General features: G+C 67.8%; 2 protein-coding genes across 3 annotated transcripts; one reads left to right on the top strand and one right to left on the bottom strand.

Moving 5' to 3' along the window:
• Nucleotides 1-1,177: 1,177 nt before the first annotated feature.
• Nucleotides 1,178-4,256, top strand: TSSC4 (tumor suppressing subtransferable candidate 4). 2 transcript variants are annotated; one of them, XM_047101175.1, is made up of 3 exons: nucleotides 1,178-1,445; nucleotides 2,864-2,975; nucleotides 3,146-4,256. In XM_047101175.1, the coding sequence occupies exon 3, from the start codon at nucleotides 3,167-3,169 to the stop codon at nucleotides 4,133-4,135; it is 969 nt and encodes a 322-aa protein (XP_046957131.1). In that variant the 5' UTR covers nucleotides 1,178-1,445; nucleotides 2,864-2,975; nucleotides 3,146-3,166; the 3' UTR covers nucleotides 4,136-4,256. The 2 variants fall into 2 exon arrangements, with proteins under 2 accessions (XP_046957131.1, XP_046957130.1); XM_047101174.1 differs by having other exon boundaries at nucleotides 1,179-1,445; nucleotides 3,069-4,256.
• Nucleotides 4,257-5,257: 1,001 nt separating this feature from the next.
• On the bottom strand, nucleotides 5,258-20,835 carry TRPM5 (transient receptor potential cation channel subfamily M member 5; the record flags this gene model as incomplete). Its single annotated transcript, XM_047101179.1, has 22 exons — nucleotides 5,258-5,452; nucleotides 5,859-5,913; nucleotides 6,222-6,294; nucleotides 6,863-6,995; nucleotides 7,310-7,491; nucleotides 7,939-8,092; nucleotides 10,738-10,912; nucleotides 11,023-11,155; nucleotides 11,345-11,463; nucleotides 11,595-11,853; nucleotides 11,953-12,045; nucleotides 12,201-12,313; nucleotides 12,732-12,877; nucleotides 13,110-13,233; nucleotides 13,317-13,868; nucleotides 14,083-14,201; nucleotides 15,378-15,480; nucleotides 15,693-15,884; nucleotides 16,018-16,205; nucleotides 17,218-17,402; nucleotides 20,383-20,495; nucleotides 20,669-20,835. Coding segments are annotated over 22 exons (3,485 nt in total), but the record flags the coding sequence as incomplete, so codon positions are not given.
• Between the last annotated feature and the right edge of the window lie 204 nt (nucleotides 20,836-21,039).

Raw genomic sequence — 21,039 nt, 5'->3', positions numbered from 1 at the left:
GGTGATGGGCCCCCCGGAGAGCACTCCCCACAGCAGGTGCCCCCTTGGTGGGCCCTGTGCCACCTTCAACAGCTTCCCCCCAACCTCCCTCCCCCACCTACTCCTGGTCTACCACCACCCAGAGCAAGCAGCTGAACAGGGCAGCCAGATAACGGGGTATAGGATGTGTTTGGGGTAGGGGGCTGCCACACTGCCCCTCCTCCTGGGAGATAGCTCTGTGGAGGACACGCGTCTAAGGGTCTGTTCCTGGCCTGTCTAGCTGCTCCCTCGTAAGCATTCCCTGGAGAGGCAGGGCAGCTCCGGGCCTAAGCTGCATCTTGCAGGGGCTAGAGGGGAAGATCTCAGGCACTGAATGAGGGCACCCACCCGACCCAGCGAGGTGGACTGAGGCCCAGCTGCCTGTGGGGTCAGGCTGCTTCCCCCCACTCAACACCCCGCGTGCCGGGTGATGTCACCATGAGCTGAGCGCGGGCACCAGCCTGGTGTGTGCTAAATTGACCCCTTGGGGGCCACAAGGGTCTGGCTGGGATTCACGGTGAGGGCTCGGAGCTGCCTCCTTCGGGGGCCACCGGGTCTCAGTGGGTCTGGCCCCTCCTGTCACACCCCTCTGCCTTGTGTGCCAGGGAGGGTCGCTGGGAGAACAGGGTGGCCCAAGGAGCCCCCTGCGCAGCACGGCCCCTGGGGCGTCCTGGCCCGGGCGCTGGTGCGGTGCGTGCCGGGGGCCAGGACCGCCGCTCCTGAGGGGCTGCGGAGGGCGGCCCTGGGGACAAGAGGTCCCTGGGCTTCCCGCGACCCCACGACTGCAGCCCCGGGAGGGGCGGGGCCCGCGGAGAGCTCGCAGGGTGGGCCGGGCGCATGCGGCCAGCCAGGCCATCGCGGTGGGCAGGCGAGGCCAGGCCGCCACCCCCCCCGCCCGCCTGGAGCTTGAGACCAGCACCCCTCCCGGGACCCACGAGGGGCGCGGCCGCGGGCTTCCGGCCGGACCGGAAGTGCCCGGTAACAGCGCCGTGCGCGATAACGTGATTCCGGCTTGAGGCGCCCTCTGTGCTCGCAGCTTCCGACAGGTGGCGCTGGGGCCCTGGGAACGCGCAGCTGGCCGTTAGCCCTCGAGCATTCTGGGAGTCACAGTGCTGCCTCTCCCTCCTCCCTCGTTTCCTTAATCAATTCCGGCTCTGCGCGAAGGAGCGCCGCCGTTTCCGGGGGTGGCAAAGGAGAAAAGCGAGGGCGCATGCGTAGGGACTCCACGGCCCGACAGGCCTCTGGAGTAGCGGTCCAACAGGCCTCGCGAGTAGCGGCCCAACAGGCCTCGCGAGTAGCGGCCCAGGGCCTTGTGGGGGATGTAGTTCCCTAGCTGCGGACGCCGCGGCGCTGGGCCAGCGGAAGACTCGGTTTCCCAGAGAGCCGAGCGCGGCGCCAAATGGAGGCCACCAGGTGGCGGTGAGCCGGTAGGTTTGAGGCGAGGGAGGGTGGCGCTGACGGTCGGGTCTCTGGGAGACCGTCGTCCACAGCCTACTGGCTCGACCCCGGAGACCCCAATGTGCTCCGTGTCTCCCGTGCCACACGGCCTGGGCCCTGGGACCCGAGCCACGTGAGGCCCGGACGCTGGCCCGCCCAGGCCCCCGACACGGAGAGCCTGCTGGGCCCATAGAGCGGAGAAAGCCAAGGGTTTGCTTCCAAGGGGGAGAGAGCGCGGCGAGGAAACCCTGGTCCCGCTCCCTGGGAGCTGGCCTGCCCAGACCCTGGCCCCTCGGAGGCCCCCGACCCCGCAGCCCCACGCCCCCCAGCCTGGACTCGGCTCTGCCTCCGCTGAGCTCACCCAAGTCCGCAGAGAACTCCCGGGTCTCTGTCCCCGTCTCCCCCTGGAGTGCCCCGCCGGTCAGCCTACTTCTCTGGGTCGCGGTGGAGTCCCCGGCCGTGTGGACGATGGGAGAGCGAATTTGGGAAGCGGGAGTCTGGTGGGAACTCGAGCTTCCCCTGCAGCAGTGTGTGCAACTGGCAGGTGATCTCTCCCTGGCCGGCCCTGCCAGCTGTGAAACACGTCGGTGGCGTGTGTCCCGTGCTCCCTTTCTCTCCTGGAGTTGTTCTTTCACTGTGGGAGTCATGCCCCAGAGCGATGGAGATCTCGTCTGTGTCTGATCTGGCGTGGGGCACTCGCGGCCACTCCGGGTCCACCTACCTGCCTGGTCTCTCGTGGGTGCACGACAGCGGGTCACCCTGGGCTACGGAGGCTTGGTGGGGAGGAGTCGGTGGACGGGTGGGTGAGGCTGGGCTGTCCTCTGAGCCCGGCCGTGCAAGCTGCTAGGTGCCCTGCTTGGCCACGCTTGGCCGCTGAATGAGTGCCGAGTGTGGGCAGCACTGCTCTGCTGGGGAGGGGGAGGTGTGTGGGGGCGGTTACCGGGGAAACGGCGCTGGAGGTTGCTGCGGGGCTTGCCTCTGCCCAGCAAGGCTGCTCCTGGTGGTGATCCACACCCCAGCTCCCTGAGAGCTTGACCCTCAGGTGCCAAGGACCTGGCGCAGACCCCTGTGGAGCTCCCAGGGCATCTCCCAGCAGTCGGGAGCAGACCCCCTTGCCTTGGACCAGGCGGGTGGCCCAGTCTTTGAGGACTGTGCTCCGTGCTGTGCCCTGCGGTTAGTAAGTGAGCCTGCTTGGTGAGAGCGGTCTCGTGAAGCGGAGGCTGTGTTTCCCCAGGTTCAGGCCCGGCCCTGCCTACCCACCCCCGCTCCCCGGGCTTAGCTCCCAAGGACCTGCTCTCCGCCTGGCCTCTGTCAGGGCTTCGCAAACCTGGGACTGCCCCTTGGGGTTGTGGCACCACCTCTGCACCTTTGCTGTCTGATCTGATGGTTGGCCCTCCTCCCCCCACAGCCCACTACAGTGGAGCAGCTGAAAGGAGCCGGACTGAGGCCACCACGCCTGTGCCAGCAGGGGGCCTGTGCCAGCACGCCCGTGTCTGCACGGCGACCCTCAGACAGGGGAGGTGAGAGGAGGGCTTTCAGGGGGCGGGGGTCCTCGGTCCGGTCCCTTCCTCTGGACGACACCATTCTTAACGCTGATCCTGCCGCCTGCCTAGGGACAGTGGGTCTACAGGGCGGACGTGTCCTAAACGCATGCGATCGTCGGAAACGAACTTGGGCTGTTTTGGTCTAGGTGTGGTGTGCCCTGGGACACATGGCTGAGGCAGGGGCAGGACAGCCCCTGGAGGCTGAGCAGGGGACAGAGTATGACACCCTGCCTTCTGACACCGTGTCCCTCAGCGACTCAGACTCTGACTTCAGCTTGCCTGGCAGTGCTGAGATGGCGGCTGTGTCCCCGGGGGTGCTGCCCTGGGAGGCCCAGGGGGACTCAGACCCCGACGAGCCCGCTTTGCCTCTCAGGGGCCGCCCCTCGGCCTCGGCCTCGGCGCAGCCGTTCCACCTGAGGGACACGAGCTCCACCTTCTCCCGGCGCAGCCACAACATCTTCGACTGTCTGGAGGGGGCAGCCAGGCAGCTTCTGCCCGGTGACAGTGGGGACTCCACACGGCCACCGGCGCCCTCAAGCCAGCCTGCGGCGGGGGGCCCAGGCGGGGCCGGCCAGAGCCCTGCCCTCCCGAAGCGGCCCCCCGTCCCTGACTACGTGGCCCACCCCGAGCGCTGGACCAAGTACAGCCTGGAAAACGTGGCCGAGGCCAGCGAGCAGAGCAATCGGGCCGCCGCGCTGGCCTTCCTGGGCTCGAAGAGCCTGGCCGTCCCCGGCGACTACACGCCCTCTTTCAACCAGGACCCCTCCAGCTGCGGGGAGGGGAGAGTCGTCTTCACCAAACCGGCCCGGGCGGCCGAAGCCAGACCTGAGAGGAAGAGGGCCTTGAGGAAGGCAGGAGAGCCAGGCGGGGCTGCCCCTGGGAACCTGGGAGCGGCAGGGGGCGAGGGTCCGGTGGAGCTGGCCCACCTGGCGGGGCCTGGGAGCCCCGAGGCTGAGGAGCGGAGCAGCGCCCCTGGGGGCCTTCAGGAGGTGGGCTTGCGCCCGGGGGCTGCCCCCGCTGGGTCAGAAGCCGGGCCTCCAGTGGTGGAGACCGTTGGCTTCCATGGCAGCAGGAAGCGGAGCAGAGACCATTTCCGGAACAAGAACAGACCCGAGGCCCCGGGTGCTGAGGTCTGAGAGAGGAGCCTGCCCGGCTGGCGTTCCCTGACCAGGCTGGCGGAGCGGGGCGGCTGGGGTCACTGCCCGCCTTGGGAAGGGAGCCTGCAGGCTGCTAGTAGGAGGGACCAGCGTGCGGGGGGCGGGGGGCGGGGGGGGGGGCTCAGGGGAGTGGTCTCTGAAGCAGACAGCTTGCCTGCGGATGGCAAGAGCCCTGCCCACCTTGTGGGGCAACAGTAAAGGTCGTGGGTATTCCTCAGACTCTGTATCTCTGTATAGACCCTCACCTTAGGGTCTCCTCTGCCGTCCGCCATGTACAGGCTCCCTGCCCCCTCACGTGCGCCCCCCCAACTCGGTGTCAAGGGGACACAGGATTTATAAATTGACGCTCGGTTCCGCAGCAGCACATCTGCCCCCTGAAGGTGTCAGGGAAGGCAGACAGGAGCAAGCACGCACCCCCTGTGCCTGGTACGGGGCTTAGTGGAGATCGGCCCCCAGAGGGGAAGGAAGGAAGCGGGGACCGACCTGAGCCGCTCACCGAAGCCGGGGGGAGCACAGGAGCCTGGACCCCGACCCCACAGGACAGGACCCCCAGGTAAACCTGTGTCCACTGTCCCCCGGCCTTCACTGGCTTGGTGTGGCTGTGTTCTCTTAAGATGGAACAGCTTTGGGGGCAGTGTCCCGGGGCCGTCGCCCAGGCCGGACACAGTCCAGCGCTCACCATGCCACGCGAGCAGTTGGGGGTGTGCGGGGTGTGAGCCCACGAGCGTAGTAAACACTGGCCCCGGTCCTAAAGGGCAGAAGCAGCCACTAATGTTCTGGACAAATCCGTCTTTTGGCGGGTAACACAGGGTGGGTGGGAGACTTGCCCAACAGACGGGAGGTGCTTTAGGCACGGCACTCAGCAAGTGCTGTCAGCCCAGGCCGGGCGGTTCGGGATGGGGACCCACGGGGCTCTCCACCGGCCTGGGAGAGGGCCCACCATGCTCCCAGGTGGAGGGAGGTCCCGGGAAGGTGCCAGGCAGGGCAAGGAGTGGTTCCTTTTGACAAGGCCACTCGAGCCACAGCCCACTGAGGGCTCCACCGGAGGCAGGGGCAGTTCAGTGTATCTTCAGGGGCCCAGGACGGCCAGCTAAGGGCCACGTTCCCGCCTGCCCATCCTGGTCTGGGCCAGAGGGCCAGGCCTGGGGCTCTGGGAGAGGTGGGCCCGGTGCGCTGACAGTCCAAATGCTCAGGTGTCCGAGAGCAGCCGGCCAGCCTCTGGGTGCCCCCCGCTGCCCACGCCCTCTCTGTGCCCGGCAGAGGCTTGCTGGTGTCCGTCTTCGGTGTTCTGAGAGTCTGGTGAGGAAGGAAGACCCCTCAGCTGCTGGGTGTCCGGTGGGGCGGGCCCGGGGAAGGGAGAGGTAGCTCATTACTGTGAACAGGGGACAGATCTGGTGGCTCTGGGTCGAGGGCTGGGGAAGCAGGGCAGGGGCGTGCGTGCTGCCAGGCAGGGCCTCCCGGAGTCGGCCTGGCCAAGCCCTCACGCCTGGCTGAGTCGATGGGCCTCGGTAGAGGGTACCTGCCCCACCCTAAGGACTGTGGCCAGCCGAGGGCCGTCGGAGACCTGGGCCAGTCCCCTCCCAGGACAGGGAGAAGCAGAGACCCAGAGAAGGCAGCGACGGGGCACAGCGACAGCCCTCCACCCGTCTGCATATCAGCCTGTGCCCCTCCCCGCCCTCTGCCTTCCCCACACCCCGCTTACTCCGGTAGGAGCCGCCCTGGGCCATGGAGGACAGGAGCGCTGTGCAGTAGTCGACCTAGAGGAGAGAGGCGTCCGGGGCAGCCCCAGGCCCTGCTGCCCCGTGACCCTCCCCTCTGCTGGCTGTGCCTGAGGGAAGGAGTGTGGGTGTGGAGTGTGGACAGTGAGGGGTCTTGAGTGCAGGACCCACTCCAGGGAGGGCATGTGTTTTCCAGAACCCTCTCCAGGGAGGGCACAGTGTCTCTGAAGTTGCTTGTGGGGACAGGGACAGGTAGTGGACCTCTCCAGGGCCTCAGCCCGCCCTGGGCGCGGGGCTGCGGGTGAGGGCCCCCTCCCAGGAGAAGGGCACGAGGTCTCCCTGTCTACCTGTGACTCCAAGTGCTTGATGCGCTTTTCTTGCTCTCTCAGCCCCCCGAGGTACTTGGCCATGATGTCCACCCTGTGGCAGAAGCTGGTCGGTAGAGGGCGCTCCAAATTCCCAGATGCTCCCCATCCTCCCCTGAGGCCCTTTGGGTGGGTTTGGGGTCCCTGAACCCTCTCTGGGTGGGGTGTCCTTTTCTCTCATTCCCAGGTCTGGGTACAGAGAGCCCTTCTGAGCCCTCCCTGGGAGCTCCATGGGGGCTGAGTTCCACGGGGGCAAGAGTTGGGGACAAAGGCAGGCAGGGGCCGCGGGCGCCTGGACAGTTGGGATGGACCATTTTGGGGGGAGACCCAGAGGACGGGGGGAGGAATTCCACTCGGGAGACCCCAGAGCTGGGAGGACACCCCCTGTATTGGCCCCCCCGTCCCCCCAAAGCAGGGCAGGCCAGGCTCCTGCCCCTGCCAGCCTCGGTCTGCCCAGCTCAGGCAGGTGCAGGGCTGCGGGTGAGGGCCCCCTACCCTCAGGTGACGGGCAGGAGAGGGCCCGACACCCCGCGCCCCACTCGGGGTCCGGCCCTCCCTTGGGAGGCGCTGCAGGGGACACAGACGCTTGCCCCCAGGCCCGGGGTCCCGGGGCACCCGCGCACCTGTGGGCGGTTTTCCTCAGAACCTCCTCCTTGCTGTCCTTCCTCTGTCTCTCCAGCCTGCTCAGGTAGTTCTCCTTCTGAACCGTCTCCCAGGTGACCACCTTCTGGTCCAGGGGCTCCACCAAGTCTCTCTCTGGGAAGGTCGGGACGGCACAGGCTTGGCCAGAGCCAGGTGGGCCTCGGGGCCAGGGGAGCCCAGGGCCAGGGCAGCGGGCCTCAGCCACCACGGCTAGCCCGGGCTGTGAGGTGGAGAGAGGGGGACGGCCCCCCTGCAGAGAACTCCAGGCTCAGCCCTGTGCCAGTGGCTCTGGGGTTGGGGGGGGTTAGGGAGGGGCGCGGCCTCTCCTCGCCTGCCCACTGGGCACATCGCCCCTCCCTCCCCCCCCCCCCCCCCCCCGCCCCCTGCAGTCCGGGGCAGCCGGGCCGGGTCCAGGCCTGTGGCCTCACCCAGGCGCGCCCGCCTCTGCTCAGCGCCCTTCTGGAAGAGCCTCTTGAGCGCCAGGCTCAGGTGGCTGAGGAGGATGAAGGGCGGGGCCAGGGCGGGGCGCTCGTGGTACTCCGCGATGAGGTGGTAGCGCTGGAACTTCCAGAACATGTCCGCGTTGCCCTGCACCACCTGGAACGTGTAGCTGTGGGGCCGGCGTGTGGGTGATGGGGGACACACGGGCACCCCCTCTCCTCCCAAGCTGTTGCCAGAGCCGGGGGGCGCCCTCTTCTGTGATCATCTCAGATCACCGACTTGGCCGTGTCTGCGGGTGTGTCTGGAATGGAGTCCACTCAGGTCCCCTTCCGCTCTGCTGGACAAGCCCGGGCCTCTGGTTCCAGAGGGGACGACCCTCCCCCTGACCTTCCCTTCCTCGGGGCCCTGCCCTCCCTCTGCCTGCAGCCGGGGCCCGGCGGAAGGGGAGCCAGTGTTTGGGGTGACCCCTCAGACTCAGGCCTTTCCCCACACAGGCCCCAGCCCCTCCCGGGGGTGGAGAGACCCCCGCAGCCCCCGGGCCGGAGGGATGAGCAGGTCTGGGCCGGGACAGCCGGGCCTGGGGGTGCCCACGAGGGGAGCGTGGGGGAGGGGGCACCTGAACATGGCGATGAGCAGGTTCATGAGCAGCACGTTGGTGACCAGCAGGAAGGTGACCAGCAGGAGGATGACCAGCCAGTTGGCATAGAGGTTAGGGCAGGAGGCTGAGCCCTCTTGCAGCAGGGGGTGTAGGGAGCAGTTCACACGGGCTTCTGAAACGGGAGTGGTGTGGTGGGGGCGGGGCGGCCACAGGGGCACCCTTGGATCTGGAGGGCCTCCCCCTAGGGCTGGGGCCCCCGGGGACGTAGCCCCTGGCCGGGTGACCAGCTGTCCCGGTTGACGGGGGGACTGTCTGGTTTAGCACTGAAAGTTCCCGTCTCAGGACACCCCAGTCCTGTCAAACCGGATGGATGGTCAGCCTGGGGGCACTGGTCCACTCTCCACCTCCACCTGACTGGGGTCATGGCCAGGGCCACACGTTCTGAGGGCAGAGCCATTTGGCAGGTGGGCACAGAGGACCCCAGTTTCTGCTGGTGGTTGTGTGGATTCCCTACCTCCCCGCACCAAAGGCTGTGCTCAAAGCTGGTTTGGAGAAAGCTGCCCTAGACACGGGTGACCGTGTCTCCCCCTGCAGGACTTCTCAGGGCCTTTATAACACTAAGGCCTGTCACATGGCACCCAGCAGGGGGGCGAGTCTGCATCACCTCCAAAGCTCATCTGGCCAGGCAGCCCTTGGCACTGATTGCGGCAGGCACCGTGGACACGGCATCTCTGGGCCATGCCAGCTCAAAGAATGTTCTCCGGGCAGTGGGAGTGAATGCTGGGTCTGGGAGCAGGCTGAGCCTTGCGCCCTGGGCAGGCACGCCCTGGGGGGCCCGAGGATCACACCTCTGGCCCCTCACCAGCCAGTCCCCTCCTCATGCTCATGGATGGGAGGCAAGGAAGGAAGGAGCAGGTATCAGTGGGTGAGCATGCAGGCTGTGTATGTGCGCGTGCCCGTGTGCGTGCCCGTGTGGACGCTGCACACGCCCACACGTTCGGCTGTGTTTCTGTGGCTGCCCCTCCTGGTCTTTGCTCTGTGACCGAGTCCAGGTGACACTGGGGGCCTCTGTCCCTCTGTCTACACCTGTGTGCCCGTGTCCCCACTGTGCACATGTGTCGGGCCGGCAGGGGCTGTTTTCGTGTGTCCGTGGCTCCCTCTCTGGAGGGAGGTCCTCTCCTAATGTCCCCCGAGTCAGTCTGTGCCAGGAGCCCACGGTGAGCTGCGAGCGTGCAGAAGGGGGTGGGGAAGCAGCATCTTCCCAGACCCTGCCCTGCCCTGGCCTGTAGGTCTGCTCAGGGCCGATTCCGGACCCTCCTCTCTCCCCTGCGCCCAGGCTCGGGAGCAGTGAGACCCCTGTGACTCTCAGAGGCGCCATGAGGCCAGGCTGGAAGTTAAAGTGTCCGTGGGTCTGGAGGCCAGACCAGGAGCTCCGCCCCAGGGCTCCCTCCTGGCACAAGGGGACCGGACGGCAGGGGTGGGGGGGCACTCTGGGCTCCGGGACCCCAGGGTGCACACGTTAGTGAATCACCACAGCCCTGCCCCGCGTGGTGGTGTGTGGCCCAGAGGCCTGAGCAGACAGGAAGCCCAGGCCCCGGGAGGGGAAGGGGCCTGCACGGTGGGCTGTGCCCCGACCTGGCCCCAGTCATGGACTTTGTGCCACAGCCTGCACTCAGGCCTTCCCGAGGCAGCCCCTGGGGCTAGGACCGTCCACCCCCCACCCCCGGAAGTCTGCACAACCTCTGCCCTCCCCTGGTGGCCCCGGGAGTGACCCCACCCCTGCCCTCCTCCAGAGGGTCCCTGCAGTACAGGGCTGGGCAGGGGCCAATGGGGAGGGCAGCCAGGGCCTGGAGCACTCCGGATGAGCAAAGGAATCCCAGCTGGGCGGTGGAGGGGGGGGAGGGAGGAGGGAGGTGGTGCTAAGAAAACAGTCCAAGGAAAGGGGCTTTCAGAACACCCCAGTTAGCTGGTTTCCACGGTGGCAACGCCCCTCCCCATCTTGGCGGCTCGGGTCCGCTCCCCTCACACTCTCACCCCACTGACAGACACTCAGTGCGTGTGGCGGGCACCCGACCTCGTCTCACTGGCTCCGGCGCCTGGGGCCCGGCCTTAGACACACACCATGTGCCCGGGGGCGCCCTGGAGCCCCGGTGGCCCTGGTCCGGCACCAGCCTGAGTGAACGGCCCCTGGTGCTGGCTCACCGTCCTGGAGGGGCTGGTTCCCTCTCCTCCTCCTCCTCACCGAGTCCCAGCCGTGTCGGGGGCTTGCCCCCAAGCCAGGGCTCCCCTACACCTACCAGCCCCCACGGCGGAGCGGCTCTGCCTCCCGCACCGTCCCCACGGTCCTGGGACAGTCTCGGAACCTATGCTGGCTGGCCCTCGGCCCCGCACAGAGGCCGCCTGCAGACGGACGGGAATGGCCTCGGCCCTGCCCCCGCGGCACCTGCCCTGGCACAAACCATCCCAAAGCAGGCCGGCCTCCGGGCCCCCCAGCAGAGGCTGCCTTGCAGCCTCCTGGTGCCTCAGTTTCCAGCCTGGGGCCCACAGGGAAAGGTCTCTGTGACCAACAAAAGTCCTCCCGGAGCCGCCCCTGGGCTGGGCCCGACCCTGTGCAGGTGTGTGGGGCCTGGGGACTGTCCTCAGGGGCCTCCCCATCTCAGCCGGCTCCTCTCAAGGGCCCCACGTCCAGGGTCTTCTGAAAGGAGGCTCCGTAAACTGGACCCCATCTGACGGCACCGTAGGAAGCAGGGGATCTTGTGTCCAGCTGGCTCAGGGACACGCCCCCCCCCCCCCCCCCCAGGCGGGCTGCGTGCTGACCATCGATCTCGTCCAGCGGGATCTGCCCGAAGATCTGCAGGTAAGGCCGGTAGAGGACGCGGCGAAAAACCCACTCCAGGCGGCCGTCGTGGGGGTGCAGCAGGGCCTGTGTGGTCACGCCGTAGGCCACCAGCCACACACTCAGGAAGAAGAGGAAGAAAAAGACGTCCTTCATCTGGGGGAAGAACGGAGAGCGTTAGCGGCCGCCTGGCTGGGGGGGGGGGGGCGCTATTTCACCAGCTCCCCCACCCCCACCCCGGCCCCCAGGCGGGACCCGGGGCTCACCATCCGCTCCACAATGATGATCTTGGGGCCCAGCTGCTTGTGGATGGCGAAGATGTGGATGAGTCGGAGCGTGAACACCATGAAGTCCACGGCGAGGACCGCGCGACCCGCCTCAAACACTGAGGGCAGCATCCTGGGGTGGGGGCCGTAGTGGGGGTGCCGCTAGTGCCCAGAGAGGGGAAGGAGCTTCCCCCAGGACACACAGCACGGGGGCCAAGGACAAGCCGGGCCTTCTGAGGCCTTCCGAGGCCTCGTCCTGAAGCCAGCCCGCCCAGCGGCCCACCCGAGGGGCCCGCATCCCAGGCCTCTGGGCCCCAGACACCTGCAGGTGACGCCGACGACGAACAGGAAGATGGCCACCATGTCGCACTTGTTCCAGTGGTCTTCCACGTAGAGGGTGAGCTTCTTCACCAGACTCGCGTCCTCGTCCGTGAAGAATCCCTGGCAGAGGGCAGAGGGCAGAGGGCAGAGGGGCGGACGGTCCACCGACAGCTGGCTGGGGACGCCCCGCCCCGTCCAGGCCAGTGGGAGCAGGGGAGCGGGGGGGCGGGGGCGCAGGGCCCACCACTGACCTGCCGGATCTCTTCCAGCACCAGTGTGAAGACCCAGAAGTACAGGGTGACCTCGGGCCCAGACGGCCCCTGGGGAGGTGGCCTGAAGTCCACCAGCAGGACGTAGGTGAACAGGAACAGGAAGGCAAAGTACATGACCACGTTCCCCAGGAACACGGTCACGGGCGCCCCCCAGAACATCCGCCAGCGCGTCAGCAGGAAGGCAGCACGTGGACCTCGGTCACCCCGAGCCCTTGGTGGCCCGGTCAGCGCGTCCCGCCTGCGCCGCGAGGAGAGACCGCGGACGGCGGTGAGGCCGGCGGCAGGGGCCCCGCGGAGTGAGTCCAGCCCCCTGGCCGGCCCGCCCCCCGGCCCTCACCGGCTGCCCGGGCTGCACAGCAGGCTCCTCTCTGAGTCCAGGCCGTCCAGCTCCTGGAGGCCCTCGGGGACCGTCCTCAGCAGGGCCTCCTCGCTGTGAGCACGGGGCACCCTCAGGGCCCGCGGGAAGGGCACCGGAGCACCCAGCCAGCAAAGGAAGCGCAGGGGGCCCTGGGGAGGGATGTGGGCGGGGTCTTTGGCCAGTGGGGCCCCCCCACCGCCCCCGGCGGCTGCCCGCACCCAACAGACCTGAAGGTGATGAGGTTGGTGTAGATGAGGGCCGGGCAGAGGAAGGCCCCCAGCAGCCGCAGGATGGCCGTGCCCGAGGCCATGTTCCCCCACCAGATCTTGGTCAGGAAAGCCTGAAATAGAGGCACAGCCTCCGGTCCCCACCCCCCACAGCTCTGCCCATGCTGGGCCGGACACCGGGCGTGCCCGTCAAGGCTCGGCTGAAGCATCGCCCCCCCCCCCCACCTGCCATCCATCCTGGTGGGGACAACCTTCAACGGGGAGGCCGGGTTTGGGGGTCTGGGAGGGCTGAGCTGAAGAGGTAGCACTTCTGCTGAGACCCCAAGTGGAGAAAGGGCTGGCGACAACAAGGAGGCAGCCAGGCAGGTGCCGTCCAGGAACCGAGCAGCCCCTGCCCTGTACGGCCAGGACGTGGAAAGCAGTGGGGGGGGGGGGCACGGCCACGGAGAGTGGCGGAGGGGGGCTCCCGGGGCACCTCCCGTCTGCTGTCCGCTTTGCCCCTGACGGCCTTCCCCGAAGCCAGACCCTCACCTGCACCCCGTCGTGGGCAAAGAAGGCCTTGGTGTCGGCCTCGGTGGCCAGGTGCAGACAGGTGGTCCTGCTCCAGCAGCGGTTCCGACGCACCAGCAGGGCGAAGGCGCGGTCCTCGCTGCTGCGGTAGCACTCGGAGAAGAGGCCTGCCCGAGGGCGCCGGCCGCCCGCACTCGCCCATGCGCCCCCTCCCTCCTCTGCCCTGCGCCCGCTCCCCCCCCCCCCCCCCGGGGGCTGCCGAGGCCTGCCCGCCCGACCTGCCCAGGGCCCTTCCCTCCCCCGTCAGTCACCCCAAACGTCCCGAGGGGTAGCAGGACCCGGTGTGTGCCCAGGGCCCCGCCCAGAGCCCCGCTGCGCCCCGCCAGGCCGGTGGCTCACCCAGGGCCAGCTGCTCGTACTTGGCCTCGCTCCCGCCGCGGCCCCCCTCGGCCCCCGCCTCCAGGTGGGACATCTCACGGAGGATCTTGCAGGCGGCCAGAGCGGCGGCCACCCCCTCCTGGCCCTGGGAGACGGGGTCTGAGGAGGCCGCCCACCACGCCGCCCCTGCCCGGCTCCCCCCGCCCCCCCAGTCCGGGGCCCACCCACCATGGCCCAGAAGTAGGCGGCCATCTCGTGGCGGTTCTGCAGCACGGCCCAGAGGAACAGGTCCCGCCACGGGTTCTCGCTCTTTCGGTTCAGGTCCAGCAGCCCCTTCCGGGCCTCGGGCCGCCCGGCCGGGCCCCGCTCCTGCGGGACCGGGCCGTCAGCGTCAGGGTGGCCCCGCCCCGCCCCACCCCGCCCCGCCCCGCCCCGCCCGGCCCGGGCCCCGCTCACCGCCTGGTAGAGCCCGCGGCAGGCGTCGTGCAGGAAGTCCTTGAGCAGGCGGGACACCTCGTGCAGGGAGAAGGCGGGCGGGCCCTCGGGCGGCTCGCGGGCCTGCTGGGCGCCCAGGCCGGCCAGCGTCAGCCGGCCCTCCTCGTGCTTGCGCCGCAGCAGGTCGAAGAGCAGGCTCTTGGGGGGCGCCGAGCGGTACAGCTGCTGCAGCCGCCCGAACGTCAGGAAGTCCGCCACGTCGGCGCCGTTGTCCACGAAGAGGCGCACGAACTCGGGCTTGTCGCTCACCAGCGCGTCCATCATCACCTCCTCCAGGTCGCGGGACTGGGGCCGCCACCCGACACGCCCGGGGCGGGGAGAGGGGCCGAGTGAGCGGGAGCCGTGGCCTCCCTGCCCCCCCCCCCGCCCCCCGGCCGCGTGGGGCAGAAGGGGCCCTCGGGGCGCCGCCTGCCCCCAGGCCCTCAACTCGGCGCTCGCCCCTGTGTTGGCCAGAGGCGAGGCTCCGGAGGCGCCGGCCGGCGGGTGGGCGGGCGGGCACCTTCCACTCCACGTCCCCGTTGAAGATCTCGCTCTTGGCGATGTCCACGCGGTCCCAGGCCACGGCCAGCTTGAGCTCGTCCAGGTAGTCCTGCGCCTCCTGGCTGTGGCTCTTGCAGGCTGCGGGCAGAGCGGGCGGGAGGTGAGCGGCGAGCCCAGGGCCCCTCGCGGTGGTCTTCGGGACACGCAGCCCTGGAGCCGTGGCCCGCGTCACGCCCCCTGAGCGACGACGGCGAGAGGCCCACGGCGTCGCGAGGTTGTCGGCAGAGATGATGGCTCCCGGGACCCCGACGGGACGGGGGGAGCGGAGCCGGGGGGAGCGGACGGTCTGTCTGGAGGAGCTTCCGGCCCCCCCCCCGGCCCCCCGCCGTCGAGGGCGTCCCGGCCCCCCTGCCCCTCCCGGCCTGGGTCTGTGTCTGGCTGCCCGAGGTCAGGCCCTCGGCACGGTGCGTCTCCGCCATGAAAAGCCTTTCGAGGGGCAGCCAAACAGCGGGGACAGCACAGTGTCTGTCATCGAGGAACAGAGAGACACAGGCGGTCCCTCCGCTCCGTGGAGTGTCCCTCGGCCCTGGAAAGCAGGGAGGCACCAGCAGGCCACAGCGTGGGTGCTCTCCAGAAACACGGGCTCAGAGGAGGGAGCCGAACACGGCCCACGGCGGGAGCCCACGGATGGGAAGGGCCCCAGAGGGGCAAATCCGTCCACGCAGAAAGCGAGCCGGTGGCCACCGGGGGCCAGGGAAACGGGCAGTGACTGACTGGTGCCAGACTGCCTTTGGGGCAATGCAAACGTTCTGGAATTAGACACTGAGGATGGCCGCACAACTCGCAAATGCACTAAAAGCCGCTGGATTGAACGCTTCAGTTTCTTAAATTACAGTAAGATATGTCAAACTGAAACTTGTCGAGCACAGAACGCTGGACAAATTTGCACAGAAGCCAGGGCCATCCCTGTGTCGTTCCAGTTTTGTTACATGTGCTGCTGGAAAAGCGAGCACTGGGCCCCGCACGCAGGCACAGGCACTCAGGCACACGCTCACTCACACAGGCACACGCCCGCACGTGACGCACACAGGTGCATGCGTGAGCACACGCACACACACACACACACACACGCACGGCAGAGGGGTGCCGTCCCGGGAGTCCTGGCTGCTGATTGACGTGGTCCCCGGGCGGTGGCCCGGCCCCATGCCCGTGTCAGATCCTGGAGGGTGAGGCCCAGGACGGGGCGGGGGCGGGTGCGGGGAGCAGCCCTGCACAGCTGGCGCCCCCGCTCACCCCCTGCCCCTGCGCCCTCACCTTTTATCAGGGCCTTGAGGATGATGGTGTCCAGCTCCTCGGAGCCCTCCTGCTCGAAGTCGTGCACGGTGAGCAAGTGTGGGTGGGAGGTGATGTTCTGCAGCTGGGACACCGGGACAAAGGCCCTGAGTGGCCCTGGGGGCAGGGGGCAGGCCAGGGGCCTGAAGCCAGGGCGGGCTTGGAGGCTTTGTTGGGAAAGGGAGGAGGCTGGGCCCTTCCTCGTGGACAGGGGGCACGGAGACGCCCAGCAGGACTTTCCCCCCGGGGAGCGGCCCACCCGGGAGGGGGGCCTCGTCCTGCGGGGGGGGCCCCTACCAGCTGGGTCCAGTGCATGACATCCTCCCAGCACAAACGTTCTCCGGGAAACTTCTCTTTGAACTGCTTCTCCACCGCCTGGGGCACCAGGAGGTGGGGCTGGTTCACGAAGGCAGCCAGCACGTCCGCGATGCCCCCTGAGCCTGCCAGGATCAACCACGGGGCAGCGTGCTCCACGGCCCTGGAGACCCTCTGAGGCGGCGTGGCGGGGAGAGTGGACCCCGAGTCAGCTCAGGGGCCGCCCTGGGCCCACGTGCCAGAGGTACCGCGTCCCAGGCCGGGGAGGGGGCTCCCGCCAGGCCCCCACCTCCCTCCCCTGCCCTACCTCCAGGGTGCTGGGGTCGCCGTTGACCAACAGACAGAGGACGGGGATCTCGATGCTGCTGGTGCCTGCGGACAGAGCGCCGGCCAAGTCCTCCCAGGTGTCCGAGCAAGTGGGGACCCTGGCAGCCTCCCCGTGGGGTGGGCACCCAGGCCGCTGGCCATCACCCCCAACATTATCTAGGGAGACGCCTGCCCGGAGGCTTTTTCTAGTGAAGTGTGGGCTGCAGGCTGCATATCACATCCAGACACGAGCCCCTTCGCTTGGGGACAAGGACGTCAGCCCCGCACCCCACTGCCCAGTGGGGCCGCTCACAGATATTTAGACACAGAGGAACGTAAGCGAAGTGAAACACTCAATCCCTGGCTGCACCAGCCACGTTTCAAGCGCCTCCATTCCCGTCGTGGCAGAAAGCTCTGCCGATCGCCCTGCAGGCCCGCGGGAGCAAACCAAAGAGTAGGGGAGGGGCCTTGGTCAGCTTCGCCCCCAAACGTTAGCCGGAAACGAGACTCCCGACGCGGGGAGGACGCCGGGGAGGCAGGGAGCGGCGGGCCCCTCTGACTCCCAGAGCGGCCTCCTCGTTGAATCTAGGGGACAGACCGGTGCGTGCCGTCCAGGCTTCAGCGAGCCGGAGCCCCCCACCACCGACGTGGTCTAAACGCGGGCCTCGACCGTGTTTTTATTCTTAAAGAATACTCAGTTAACAGATATTTAGGCTGTTTATAAATATCGTAGGCAGTTATATATCGTGTGTATACACTTTACTTACGCGCTGGTATTTCTTAATACTAGAAACCCAGCTTTCAAACCCACCTCTGGCCACAGTCACATCCGTTCCTTGGGCAACACTGCCCTCTGGTGGCAGCGTACCTCGTGGCTAGCTTGGCTCGTCGAGGAAACCAGGCCTTTCAAAGCTCGCAAATGCGTTTCCTTCCCAAGCCCCGAGCCCCCCCCACCCCCGCCCCCGGGGAGCCCCGGGGCGGGCGAACAAACCAGCAACTCTGTCATCCGGCAGGAATGTCGCTGCCCGGCGGGGCCAAACTCCTAGCTGCGCCCCCACCAACGCACTGACCGCTTCCCATCCCAGACCCCCAGAGGCCAGGTCTCCACACTCAGGCACGCTCAGTGCCTTCAGCCCGGAATGCGCACACCCCGTGTCCCCATGACCACCCCCCCCACCACCTGCCCCGGGACAGGTCTCACCCCCATAGCCGGTTCTCTGCTCCGAGATGTGCTTTTCCAGCCTCAGCCGCAGCTCCGTCGGCCCGTCCCCCTTCCCGGGAGGCCCAGGCTCCACCAGGACGAAGTAGGCGTGGTTGTTGTCCAGGGAGCAGAGGGGGCCCCGGCTGCTGCCTTCGTCCACGGGGGTAGTGGACAGGGCTGTCCTCCTGGACCCCCCCCCCCCCACCGTGAGTCCTAAATGAGGGTTCTTCTGCCCAGGCCTGTCCCCACCCCCAGAGGGAGGGAGGGCCGGGCTGCCGGCGCCTGGGGCCCAGGGGCGTGGCGGGGGGGGGGGGGTGTGTGCGGCCAGTGGGTCCTCTGGACAGAACCAGGGCCGTGGGGCTGCCAGGCCCTGCCTCGGACAGACTCTGGGCGGGGAGCAGAGGCCACTTGCCGGGGTCACCCAGGCTTGCGGGCCGGTGTCCGGATGGGGCCTGGGTCCATTGGGAACCAGTCCTGGGCAGGGCCCTGGAATCCAGGTCCCCATGTCTGGTCTGCGCTGGCTGGGAATCGGGCAGACCCCTCCCCACACTGCTCCCTGAGCAATGCTGCCACCTGCTGGCCGTGTGCTGGGCTCGCCCTCCTCCCCCTCTCCTCTTCCCCTCCTCCTTCCTCCCTTCACTCCTCCCTTCCTCCTTCCCCTCCTCCCTCCTCCGCTCCTTCTTCCTCCTGTCTCCTCCTTCCCCTCCCTCCCCTCCTCCTTTTTCCATCTCCTTTCCTCCTCCCTCCCCTTCTCCCTCTTCCCTCCTCTCCCTTCCCTCCTTCCTCCTCTCCTTCCTCCTTTGCGTCTCCCTCCTCCTCCCCGTCCTCTTTCTCCTCCCTCCTCCTTCCCCTCCCTCCCCTCCTCCTCCCCCTCCTCCCTCCCCTCTCCCTCCTAACCCCACCTCTTCCTCTTCCTTCCTCCTCCCACTCCTTCCCTTCCTCTCTTTCCCCTCCCCGTTCCTCTCCCTCCTAGTCCCTCTTCTTCCCCTCCCCCTCCTCTCCCTCTCCTCTTCCCCTCCTCCTTCCTCCCTTCACTCCTCCTCCCTTCCTCCTTCCCCTCCACCCTCCTCCTCTCCTTCTTCCTCCTGTCTCCTCCTTCCCCTCCCTCCCCTCCTCCCTCCCCTCTCCCTCCTAACCCCACCTCTTCCTCTTCCTTCCTCCTCCCACTCCTCCCCTTCCTCTCTTTCCCCTCCCCGTTCCTCTCCCTCCTAGTCCCTCTTCTTCCCCTCCCCCTCCTCCCCCTCTCCTCTTCCCCTCCTCCTTCCTCCCTTCACTCCTCCCTTCCTCCTTCCCCTCCTCCCTCCTCCGCTCCTTCTTCCTCCTGTCTCCTCCTTCCCCTCCCTCCCCTCCTCCTTTTTCCATCTCCCTTTCTCCTCCCTCCCCTTCTCCCTCTTCCCTCCTCTCCCTTCCCTCCTTCCTCCTCTCCTTCCTCCTTTGCGTCTCCCTCCTCCTCCCCGTCCTCTTTCTCCTCCCTCCTCCTTCCCCTCCCTCCCCTCCTCCTCCCCCTCCTCCCTCCCCTCTCCCTCCTAACCCCACCCTCATCCTCTTCCTTCCTCCTCCCACTCCTTCCCTTCCTCTCTTTCCCCTCCCCGTTCCTCTCCCTCCTAGTCCCTCTTCTTCCCCTCCCCCTCCTCTCCCTCTCCTCTTCCCCTCCTCCTTCCTCCCTTCACTCCTCCTCCCTTCCTCCTTCCCCTCCACCCTCCTCCTCTCCTTCTTCCTCCTGTCTCCTCCTTCCCCTCCCTCCCCTCCTCCCTCCCCTCTCCCTCCTAACCCCACCTCTTCCTCTTCCTTCCTCCTCCCACTCCTCCCCTTCCTCTCTTTCCCCTCCCCGTTCCTCTCCCTCCTAGTCCCTCTTCTTCCCCTCCCCCTCCTCCCCCTCTCCTCTTCCCCTCCTCCTTCCTCCCTTCACTCCTCCCTTCCTCCTTCCCCTCCTCCCTCCTCCGCTCCTTCTTCCTCCTGTCTCCTCCTTCCCCTCCCTCCCCTCCTCCTTTTTCCATCTCCTTTCCTCCTCCCTCCCCTTCTCCCTCTTCCCTCCTCTCCCTTCCCTCCTTCCTCCTCTCCTTCCTCCTTTGCCTCTCCCTCCTCCTCCCCGTCCTCTTTCTCCTCCCTCCTCCTTCCCCTCCCTCCCCTCCTCCTCCCCCTCCTCCCTCCCCTCTCCCTCCTAACCCCACCTCTTCCTCTTCCTTCCTCCTCCCACTCCTCCCCTTCCTCTCTTTCCCCTCCCCGTTCCTCTCCCTCCTAGTCCCTCTTCTTCCCCTCCCCCTCCTCTCCCTCTCCTCTTCCCCTCCTCCTTCCTCCCTTCACTCCTCCCTTCCTCCTTCCCCTCCTCCCTCCTCCGCTTCTTCTTCCTCCTGTCTCCTCCTTCCCCTCCCTCCCCTCCTCCTTTTTCCATCTCCTTTCCTCCTCCCTCCCCTTCTCCCTCTTCCCTCCTCTCCCTTCCCTCCTTCCTCCTCTCCTTCCTCCTTTGCGTCTCCCTCCTCCTCCCCGTCCTCTTTCTCCTCCCTCCTCCTTCCCCTCCCTCCCCTCCTCCCTCCCCTCTCCCTCCTAACCCCACCTCTTCCTCTTCCTTCCTCCTCCCACTCCTCCCCTTCCTCTCTTTCCCCCTCCCCGTTCCTCTCCCTCCTAGTCCCCTCTTCTTCCCCTCCCCCTCCTCCCTCCTCTCCCTCTCCTCTTCCCCTCCTCCTTCCTCCCTTCACTCCTCCTCCCTTCCTCCTTCCCCTCCACCCTCCTCCTCTCCTTCTTCCTCCTGTCTCCTCCTTCCCCTCCCTCTCCTCCTCCCTCCCTTCCTCCCTCCCCTCCTCCTTTATCCATCTCCTTTCCTCCTCCCTCCCCTTCTCCCTCTTCCCTCTTCTCCCTTCCCTCCTTCCTCCTCTCCTTCCTCCTTTGCGTCTCCCTCCTCCTCCTCTTTCTCCTCCCTCCTCCTCCTCCTCCCTCCCCTCCTCCTCCCCTCCTCCCTCCCCTCCTCCCTCCCCCCTCCCTCCTAGCCCCTTCCTCTTCCTTCCTCCTCCCCTCCTCCCTCCTCCCCTTCCTCTCTCCCCCCTCCCCCGTTCCTCTCCCTCTTCCCTCCTAGTCCCCTCTTCTTCCCCTCCCCCTCCCTCCTCTTCCTTTCTCTCCTCCTCCTCCTTCTCCCTCCTCCCCTTCTTCCCTCCCCCCCGCTCCTCCTACAGCTTCACTTCAGTATCTCGGTCCTTCGGGGTCCCTGCCTCACTCCCTGAGCCTGTGAGCCCCCCGGCGTAGGAGCTACTCTGTCCATTGCAGGCCTGGCACGTGGAGGGTGTCTGGTTTGCCGAATAACCAGATGGTGGGGTGTGGTCGGCCTCGGAGAGAGCACCGGTGGCTTCCCTCGGCGTGCCTCCTACCCTGGGGTGGGTGTATCTGGGGGCCACGAGCCCCTCCCCGCCTCCCAGGCCCAACTTGCCCGGCGGCTCGGCGCTCCAAGACGGACGCTTACCCGGGCGTCATCCAGAAGCTGGTGGTGCAGGACGCGGCCCAGCGAGGCGACGCCGATGGCCACCACGCGGGCCTCGGTGGACGTGCTGGCCAGCGAGTGGTCACGCACGGCCTGGCCCACGTACCGGGCGAGGCCCACACGGAGCGCGCTGGTCAGGATCCAGGCTCCTAGGGCAGGGGGCTCAGTGTGCCCCGGTGGGCTCGGGCCCCCAGGCCTGCCGGAGCCGAGGCCCCCCCGCCCCACCGCCCGCAGGTGTCGGCCGGACCCCGAGCCTGGGAAGGTTGTTCTGAACCACGAGGCCCTGGCCCAGTCGGGTGTGCAGGCCTCTGCGGCACAGCGGTCACCTCGCGGCGAGGCGGTTCGGAAACCCC

Source organism: Lynx rufus, unplaced genomic scaffold (genome assembly GCF_022079265.1).
Source record: "Lynx rufus isolate CCGP_SWC_20201006 ecotype Redwood Valley unplaced genomic scaffold, mLynRuf1.p SCAF_58, whole genome shotgun sequence".
In the NCBI taxonomy this organism is placed as follows: domain Eukaryota; kingdom Metazoa; phylum Chordata; class Mammalia; order Carnivora; family Felidae; genus Lynx; species Lynx rufus.
The sequence above is the reverse complement of the archived record's forward strand: the minus strand, read 5'-3'. Positions and strand labels throughout refer to the sequence as shown.